This window comes from Eurypyga helias, unplaced genomic scaffold, assembly GCF_000690775.1.
Source record: "Eurypyga helias isolate BGI_N326 unplaced genomic scaffold, ASM69077v1 scaffold15943, whole genome shotgun sequence".
Taxonomy (NCBI): Eukaryota; Metazoa; Chordata; class Aves; order Eurypygiformes; family Eurypygidae; genus Eurypyga; species Eurypyga helias.
Window position 1 is genome coordinate 4,977 of NW_010240694.1, and position 10,027 is coordinate 15,003.

A 10,027-nucleotide genomic window follows, 5' to 3' on the forward strand; every position below is an offset into this window, starting at 1 on the left:
GTGATAAATGACATTGCCCGTGTCTCAGCATGGGGCAGGGTGTTACATCCACAGTGGCTGTTTTGCCTGTACCTGCTGGCAAAGCTCTACCAGAGGTATTTTGCTGTCCCTGGTGATGCCAGGAAAGAAGCCGGCCGTGAGAGGGACTTTCACATGGGTTCCTGTGCTTTCAGCGTATCCTGTATTCTGCACAAGCTTCACAAGCCTTTGGCAGTATGAATTCATTTTCATTTGCGCAGCATGTGTGAGCGGCTGGTTCCAGGAGACACGTGCTACTTGCATTTGCATTTCTGGCCTCAGAGACAAGTTGGGCTTTAAGCTGCTCAGTCCTGTTTGCTCTCTTAGCTCCTGCTCCCTTCCCTGGGTAGGTGGCCGGCTTCTTCAAAGGCATGTCCTTCCCGCTGGCCAGCATCGCCGTCTACAGCTCCGTGGTGTTCGGCGTCTTCAGCAACACGCAACGGCTCCTCAGCCAGCTCCGCCACGGAGACCCGTCCCGTGCGCCGGGGCTCACTGACGTGGCTCTGGCCAGCATGGTGGCAGGGTTCGTCTCCGTGGGCATCGGCACTCCCGTGGAGCTGGTAAAGATAAGGCTACAGATGCAAACGCAGCCGTACATTGAAGGTAGGAAGCAAGAGTTTCTTTTCCCTTTTTCTGCTGGTGCTCAGTGATTACCAAGAGCTTTAGGATGACTTTGCGTCAAGGCCCAGCTCTCTGCTGCACTGTGCCATTGCAGCTGAGCTAAAGGTGCTTCCTTCAGCCTCAGGATGCGCCCATCCTGCTCTGCTCTAGGGGAGGGTTTTTATCAATGACACTGAGCAACTCTCCGCTGGCATTTCCAGCTGATTGGGATCTATAATGAACAAGGAGCAGGTCTGCTCAGGACCAGGAGCTGTGGGAGCTGCCTTCCCCATGCAGCCGAGGGGCAGGACCAGCGAGTCCCCCGGAGATCCCACCAGCAGCACCGCAGCTGGCAGCGGTAACGCCAGCTCCCCATCAACTGCTGCACACTCTCCATCTCACACCTACTTGCCCATAAACCCCTCTCTGTTACGCCACATGTGAAATCCACTGCCTTATTCGGGACGGGGTTACAGGTACCCAGGCGCAGGCAAAATGGGTCGGGAGGGGGTGCTGGCAGGATGGCAGCGGGCAGGTCTAACCTCTCCAGAACCTGCAGGCAGAAGGAGCTGCTTCGGCTCGAGGCAGCGGCTGAATTTCATGGCAGGCTGCCAGCGGGGAGCAAACCGCACCGGCGCACACGCACAGCCAAAGGAAGAGACGGCGCAGCTTCGGGGCTGAGCAGCTTGGATTCCTGCAGTTCCACAAACACCTTTCTCGTGATTGCAGCTGCGGTGCTTAACTGTGCAGTGTTGACATTTTTGTATGGCTTTGATGAAAGAGTATTATGTCCGTTTTTTAAAGCCTCCATGCAGGTTAGCAACCCAACGCCCTTTCCAAAAGCAGCTCAATCCTTTACTTCAGCAAGGTCAGACTGAGGATGTCACAGCTTCATAGATCCAGCTTGGCACCAGATGTGGTTAAAATCTATGAAAATTGGGCACATAGCCTTAAACTCATTTGGAAATATCACTGGCCTCATACCTACTGGGGGGCTTGCAATGCATCTAAGAAAAATCTCTCCTGAAGTGTTTAAATATCTTTAAAAAATAGACCTAAGTCCTCCTTCTTAAAGTCTTTTTCCCACACTACAGGTTGATCCCAGCAAAAGACGACGGATGGCAGTGATTTCTGTCTGTTTGGTAGTGGTGGGAGTTCTGTAGTGATACAGCTATTACAACAGTTGTATCTGGTTGGTTTTTTTTGCAGCAAACATTAAACTAAAGCCCACAGTTCCTGAATCTCCTGCATACCGAGGCCCAATTCACTGCTTTAGGACAGTCCTACAGAAAGAGGGAATAGCAGGAATATACCGAGGCGCGGGAGCAACGCTTCTGAGGGATGTTCCTGGGTACTGCTTCTATTTCATCCCCTACACGTTTTTCTGTGGATGGATCGCCCCTGATGGATCCATTTCACCTAATCCCTCCTCTGTCTGGCTGGCAGGGGGTATAGCAGGTAAGCACCTTTTTCCCCCCAACACTGGCAGAACAAGGACAGGAAGGTTCCCAGGGCAGATGTACGGGGGTTGCTCAGGGGCCACTGCGTCCCCCTGGTCACCAGGAGAGGAGATGGGGCTGAATGACCTTCCTCCCCCAGGGCCAGGTCCCCTGGCACCACAGCTGTGCTTTATGACTTGGCAAACTTTATGGAAGTCATGTTATCAGACCTTCGTTGGTCAGCAAGAAGGAAAACAGCCAGCGCCTTCATCTCCCTGGATGCCTCCCAGCAGCCAAGATGCCTCCAGAAGCGGACTTCAACCTGTTGGCTGCCCACCAGAAGGGTGTGCACCCTACCCGCACGCACCGGAAGCGGAGTTGACTGCTATCAATCTTTTTTCCCATGTGTACACCTGCCAGTAAGACTGGCATGTACATGTCCCCTCCCAGTGCTTAACAGCTGTAAGGTCACCCCTATACCCCCTCCCCTTGGCCATTTCTAAATTGGAGACCCTAAATGCAGATCAATCCTTAGCTCAGGTAACGATTACAAAACACCCTCTGAGTTTCTCCTGCAAATAAACAGAGCCCTGGCCCGTCTGGGCAGTGTCACCTACTATGCCCCATCACCCACATAGGCCCAAACAAGCTCATCTGTCCAAGTGGGCCATGTCATCTGCTCCCATGCTGACCTTTTCAGAGGCAAAATATCCCACTCAGCTGCAGGCTAATCAAGGTAAATAGACGCTCCTTTATAGGGGTGATGTATCTCAGCTGTGTGGAGCTTAGTCCTGGTTGTGTGAGATGGACTCACCTCTTATTTGCTTATTCTCAGCCTAAACTTTGCTTTTCAATATTATTGCCTGAGGACTTCAGCTTCTGCTGGCAGAAGATGTGTTTGCACCTGGGGGAGCACCTCCTGAGCTGTGCTCTATTACCAGCGTAGCCCCCCAAATCTCCATGCTTCTTCCAGAAACAGGGAACTTTGCTCCCAGAAATTCCATTCCTGTGCCTGAGCAGGGGAATGACCTGAAACGAAAATCCCGTGAATATGATGCGGTAGATGAGAGATGAATTTCTGGGTTCACTGACGTGCGGCCGAGGAAACACAGAGAAGAAATTGTTCAAATGCTTCTGCATTTTTCTAGGAGTCATTTCCTGGGGGATTGCTACTCCAATGGATGTTGTGAAAAGTCGACTTCAGGCAGATGGAGTTTATTTAAACAAGTACAAAGGGACCCTTGACTGTATCTTGCAGAGCTACCAGAACGAGGGATTAAAAGTAAGTGATGTTTGAAGTAAAATCTGGGTATTATGTATTAAATTTTCAATGGGGAAATGCAATGGCTGTTACAAATCTATCTGCAGGGTTGAGAGACAGCTGAAGCCAGTTACTGCTGAGTTATAATGCCAGTTGGTAATTATTGTTCAGATTCTTTCTAAATCATAATAGTGAGAGTAATAAGGTGCCTTACAGCCATGAAAAAATGAATGGCTGGGGATCATGGTCGGCTGGTGTAATTAACTTAAAATAGTACTTCATGTCAGTGCATTTAATTGCGGATGTGATTTGCCTTATCATAAATTAGAGGTAGAAAATCCTGCCTCTGTGATAGCTTTGACAAAATGCTGACGTCAAGTGTTTCCCATTGACGCCGCAGTCAAGAGGAACTGATTCCAGGGGGATTGTGCTGGCACCCAAGGTGTGTTTGGTTGCCTCGGGCAATGCTTTGGTGGAACCGGTGCTGCGTTTTGTGCTGCCCACCCTCGTTTTGCACCAAGATAGAGTTGATTGAAAATGGTCTTAAATGAGAATTGCTTCGATTTCAAATGTGAACAAGGGCTGCATGAGAAAAAAAACCTTACTGACTTTGTCTATTAGTGCAATAAAAGATGTTTGTTCTCCCCACAAACTGCCTCAGCTAAATGTGAACGGCAGAGAACCAGGGTTTGCAGCTTTCTCGCAGTGCCAATACATGGTTATGAGAAGCGACACCTTTGATACTGAAATAAATCTGTACCATAGTTGTCAACAAAACATCACGTGGGCTTTTAGCTCCAAAGTGTTAATTTTCACATCCTGAGGGAAAAATGACAAGTTACAAAAAAGAAAACCAACCCAAAAAAAAACCCCCTGCAAAATCAGAAGTTGGTGTGATTTTAGTATTTGCCAATATGGCACTGTGTTACGCTGGCTGTCAGAGCAGCCTGCAGTCTGGTTCGTGTTTTGCCGTTGAGTGACAGAGGGCACAGACGTATGAAGCACAGAGACCAGGAGAGATGCTAAAGACCATGCTCAGAGGGTCAGAGTGAGCACCCCTGCTGCACACTCAGCTTGGCATGCAGTTCCACACTAAAACAGTGGCTGAAAAGGAAATATCTATGGGTTTTCCCTTCTCTCTCCATCCTCATCCTCACCCCTCATCCTCCTTGTCCTGCCTGAATATTAACAACTAATTCAGGCACTTAGTTTTTTTCCTGTGAGGTTTTTTTACCTGCTTGCAGTTTGTCTGCTATCATGCCTGGCACCTGGATCAAAGCCGGCAACAGGATTGAGTAATAGCTGATGATAAGACTGGATCCTTCTCTCATAGGAAAACGTTTTTGTATTTTGGGAGGCACAGAACTGATAAATGACCAACACAGGACAAGTTGTTTTCATTCTGGGACAAAGGAACTGCATTCACAGTGCCTGGCACACACAAAAATGTAAATATAGCCCTCTTCCTTCTCCTTAGTCAGGTGTGGTCATTCTGATGAGAATAGTTTATGCCTCTGGGCTTGCTTTATAAATCCTCATTAGTATTTAATTTGGCTCTCTTGTGTTACTGCAAAAATTTGAATTTCCTCCCAGAAAATTCTATCTTTCCCAGCAAAATAAAACACCCCAATAAATCCAGTAATACCCAAAATACCCCAATGTTGCAATTTCACATTGCAAACTCTATTGTAAACAGCGTGAGGATGTTTTGTTTCTGTCTCATGCAAGTCGGCATCACTCACTGGCTGTGTTGGTTACAAGATACGGTTGTGTTTAGCAGAGCTCAGAATCTGAGGGGAAATACTGGTTGGGCACTTCAATCTGTGGGCTTCTGGTCTTGGAGAAGGACCTTCCATGCTTCCTTACAGCAGTTGCGGGAGTTTTGCATTTGCAGAGCCTGGAAGGGGGTTTGCTTTGCTGATGTTCTTGTCAGGTCTACTCTGAACTTCTGGTGTTTAGATTAGTGATCAGAGCAATTAGCTGGGGTGGTTAACGGGGTGATTTTGTGAGGAACAGGCCAGCAGCGATACTCCCTGCAATCATCGTTTTGTAAATAGGCTCAGCCCAGAGCGAGGGGCTTGTGCACACCCTTGCGCGTACCAGGCAGTAGTGCTTGTAGCATGGGAGGGGGTCTCAAAGGGAGACACACCAATGCCAGGAGCGACAACGGCCCCTCTCCACTTCCCAGAAAGCACTTTACTGTTCAAGCACTTAAAAACCGCAGGGTCTTTCGCTCTTGTAAGTACCAGCATCTTTTCAAAAAGTCATATATTGAGCAGAATGGGGAAGTCTGGCTGTATAAATTCATATTTATTAGATTATTGAAAGAAAACACTGGGATATGTATGAGCACCAAAGCTTAATCTTAGGAACCCACGTGTGAACATATCAGCTTCTGTCAAATATTTTTCCCAGAGCTGGTGGCAAGAGTTAGTTCTCAACAATGTACAGAATAAGTCCAGTTTTTTGCTGATTGAGAAATTGTTTCTGTGCTCAAAGGTGAAACCTGCAAATGAGTGCATGTGGCACAGTGCCCACGTCAGCCGGGCTGGCTCCCAGCCACACCACTCCTCCTCCACTTCCCAAATGTCTTCTGCACCCATAGACCCAGCCCCGAAACCCAGAGCATTTGCTGCATGAAAGCAACAGCCTCCTTCTTGTACCCTGGGGTGTCCATGATCCCTGCATGCTGATGTATGCAAAGGGAAGGAGGGACTGTAGGACAGCACTGGAAGACCATCTAAGTTTCTTGCTTTCTGCCCTACACCAGTGGCATGAGGCCATTTTTTTTCCCTCTACCTCTTGTAGCTCTTGTTGGCAGATACAGAGTGGGGTCCGTAGAGAGCACAGAGCACACTGATACCAAACCAATGACTTTTGCCACTGCATTTCTGTTCTCCAGCAAAACTTCAGCCCAGACCTGCAGTAAGAACATATCCCCTGAGCAAACCAAGATTTGGTTCTTCCAAATCCCACCGTGTCTTCGTTCAATGTTTTCTTCTTAAAGTAGTCAGTATATTCCTGTGCTCTAACCTTTCTCCATCCCCAACAGGTCTTTTTTAGGGGCATCACGGTCAATACAGTGCGAGGATTCCCAGTGAGTTCAGCCATGTTTCTTGGCTATGAACTTTCCCTCAAAGCAATGAAAAGAGACCAAACTGAGACCAATCCTTAACTTCCAGGTCAGCGCACAAAGACCCTCCAGCTTTATTAAAATTAGAGAATTAATCTTTGAATCAAATGGAGTTGCAATTGTATAGATCCTCTGAAAGTCAGATAACTTACGTGGTTACCTACGTCTGGATAGTCAAATGCTTTTCAAATTTGTCTCTCTGGGTTCTGGAGCAGAAAATAGATGTGCCAATGGATTTTGGTTTCATTCCAGATCTCCCAGAATTTCCTTGCAATCCGTTCTGATTGTTGTGATTGTTTTGATCAGTGTGAATCAGAAAAGAAAACCTGAAAGGAGACTATTCTCTAACACTTTATAAGTTTTGAAATGCCATTCTCACTCAAGTCCCTGCACAGTATCCTTTCCTCCTTTGATCCATCCACAAAGACCTGAAATTAAGCCCTTTCAAAGTGTCTTGACTATCAGCTCACAGTTTTACTCTTTAAAACTAGGGTTGCATAAAGGAGCAGCATTAAAAATACCTGATTACAGAAACATTTTTAGGAGTTAAATACTGAAGGTTATTCTTGGCAGTCTTTGCTGTTTTCTGCCTTACTTCATAAACCTCCTTCTTTCTTATTTCAAAAGTGTTCCCAAGAAGACCTGAAAGTCCTACTTTCCTGAGCCAAATCAGCAGTGTGGTGTTAGTGAGGGCTCAGCTGCTCTGACCGAAGGCTCCCGTCCTGCACCGGCAGCATCTGCTTTCTCTTCTGCCACGGATTTAATCCCTGGAAGACTCCGAAACTGGCACCTGCTCAATCAAATCCAAAGAGCATTTTCTCATCACATCTTCCACTCTCTTGTCTGAGAGCACCTTACTAATTCCCATGGTGGTGTTGGGCTTTTTCACTGATGGCATTTTTCCTGTTGAGCCAAGAGAACAAAATACTTTCCTTACTGCACAAGTGAGAGAGACCCAAAACCAGCCCAACAGATACCAGCTGAGGGAGAGTCTTTTGTACAGCACTGCATACAACGCTCATCCTTTTTTTTTGAATAAGGAAATGGGGAGGTGTGGTGGGTGGGCAGGTGCTTTTCACGTGGGAAGGTTTGGATTCCCACCGAATCCTAGCGTCCTTTCCGGATGAAGGAAATGGATGACTCCACTTGCACGAATGGATGCTCGTGTTTTGCATCTCAGAACTCTCCAGTTTGCCGCAACATAACACGTTATCACGAAAAGATGTGATAACTTCAGTTTGTTATCCAAGGTATAAATTAAATTGGGAAGCAGGAGAATGTTAAATTCAGAGACTAAGCTGCTCTTTTTCTTCAGAAAACAATAAAACAAGTCCGTATTTCATATAGATGTCTGCCTATTAATTTACTCAGCTCACCTTGTGCAGCCCTCCAGGGACCTGCTGGAGGTCTCGTTAGCTCTCTGAGCTCCCTGACAGGACAGTTCAGCTTGCCAACTGCCAAATCCTGCAGACATCGCTTTGCAGCCTTGAGAGACTGTCACCAAAGGAAGTTACTTTAAGGAATGTTGAGTTTATCCCAAACTATTCTTTAAAACACACAGGCCAGCTTCAGACCTCCAGCTCTTTGCTGCAATCCTGCTGAGACCACTGGGGCAGACCCAGGTCTCTCTTTGGTCTACCTCAGCCTTTCAATTATTCCAAGAACTTTTACTTCACAATTATTTCTGCTTATGCTGTTAAATATCTCCATGATTTATTTTCTAAGCATGGTGCTTCTGATGCCAAAACCCTAGAAGAATCAGCTCTGCTGGGACAAGAGGACCTTGGTGGCACTGGCAGGAGAGGCTGAGGGGTACCAGCCTCATATATGGCATGGGGGAACAGTCTGGGACAACCCTGTCCTCTGGGAAATGTACAGTTCCCCCCATCTTCCTCTGCATAAGAAGAGCTCTGGGGAAAAAGCCCAGCAATGCCAACTTTAACAGATGCCCTCATGTCTGTAAACACCCTGGAGTAGCCATCCAGCTTTTCTGGAGGAGAAGGAAGTAGAAACTCCCATGTCCTATTCCCAGGATGAATGGAGGAATTGGTGACAGGACTTGAAGACCTCAGCAGAAAGTACCTAAAACCTCAGGTCTGGAGCAGTACACTGAAATGGGGCCCCCAGACTTGGGCTTTTCTTCACTGGGGCCTGAATTACCAACAGAAGTGTGGCTTCCCCCAAAAGCGGCCTTAAAAAGTGGGAGAAACAGCTGGTATTGCTTCATCTCAGGACTTGCAGGCGAGGAGGCTCACGGTGCCTTTGAGCTTGGCAAGAACGCAGGGAACTGGTTTTGATAAACAGTATGGATAAAATTGATGAGCCTTCATGCAATTATTTGTTGCTGGCTGCATTTAAGGGGTCATCCTTTCCATGTCGCCTATTGTAATGCGTATACGTAAAACATTCTCTAGATGCATAATATCATATGTCTCCAGGGAGGATACTTGTGGAGACTGTTTTTTTCAGTGCAAATAAATGGTGTTGCTTATTTGCCTGCATTATGTAAAATGGACCATGAATTAATTAAACTGATGAGGTTTGCGATGAGCTGTGTAACTGAATGATCCTGCCCTCCCAATGCCCAGGTTTGGTGTGTTCAGTGCTCCTGCAGGTGTAAAACCCTAAGACCCATGATGTAGTGGCGTGGTGATTCTTCCTAATATTCTTCATCCAATTAAACCAATTTTGAGTTGGATGCTCAGGATTTACTTGGGCAAAATCCTTGTGTCCCGCACCCCTGTCAGAAGGAGCTGTCAGGGAGAGCTGTGGACTATTTGGTGTTGAAAGGGACGAGAGGGCAGAAAGGTTTTAATATAAAAATATGTAAAGCACGAGAGAAGTGAATGAAAAGCTTTGGCCACATGATGGCATCCTCGGTCGTGGCAGGGCATGGATTGCTGTCTGCTTGTGGGCTGCCAGGCATCTCCTTCTGCGTTGCTCCATGCAACCCTGAGCCCAGGTTTGCCAGACCAGTGCGTGTCCCTTCCCAACAGGCAGCCCCGTGCTGGGCAGCGGGCAGGTGATTTTGGGCTGACCCTGCCAACGGCTTCCCTAGCCTGGCAGCGCGGGAGGCAAGCCCTGGATGCACCAGTTAATGAGCGTATCACCCCATTAGCCTTCACAGACTAACCACGAGTGAGGCAAAGCAACACTGGGCTGGAGCACGAGTGTTTTGAGGGTGACAGGGGCCCTGGCCACCACACAGGAGGTTGGGATGATGCTGGGTCAGGCACAGCAGGGTCGGGACAAGCAGCATGTGAGGTACAGCACTTTGTGGTATTGTCGTACTCATCACTGTGATGGATCCCTGCAGATTCCAGCACACGGAGCCTGATAAATAACTTAGTCTTGCTTTTGAAGTAGTGAGTGTCTGGCTGTGTCACCGAGGAAGAGGTCCAGTGGTGGGACTGGGTGATGCTGCAGGGGGTCAGCCCCACGTCTCGAAGATGAGGGATGGCAGTTGCATCTTATGCACACAGAAACTTGACAGGTCTATGTCTTGTGAATGTTTTCCATACATCAAATGCATTGATTTTTAGAGATAATATCAACATCATTATCCATTGATAAAAA

The 10,027-nt window shown here is 47.5% G+C and overlaps 1 protein-coding gene across 1 annotated transcript in view; it reads left to right on the plus strand.

The window, feature by feature from the left end:
* Positions 1-6,493, plus strand: part of SLC25A48 (solute carrier family 25, member 48) — a gene marked incomplete at its 5' end in the record, with an annotated part of 10,168 nt that extends 3,675 nt beyond the window's left edge. The window contains 4 exons of the mRNA XM_010148525.1: positions 369-621; positions 1,828-2,076; positions 3,206-3,339; positions 6,371-6,493. Coding sequence (XP_010146827.1) covers positions 369-621; positions 1,828-2,076; positions 3,206-3,339; positions 6,371-6,493 — 759 coding nt within the window. The remainder of the gene's footprint in view (positions 1-368; positions 622-1,827; positions 2,077-3,205; positions 3,340-6,370) is intronic.
* Positions 6,494-10,027: the final 3,534 nt, after the last annotated feature.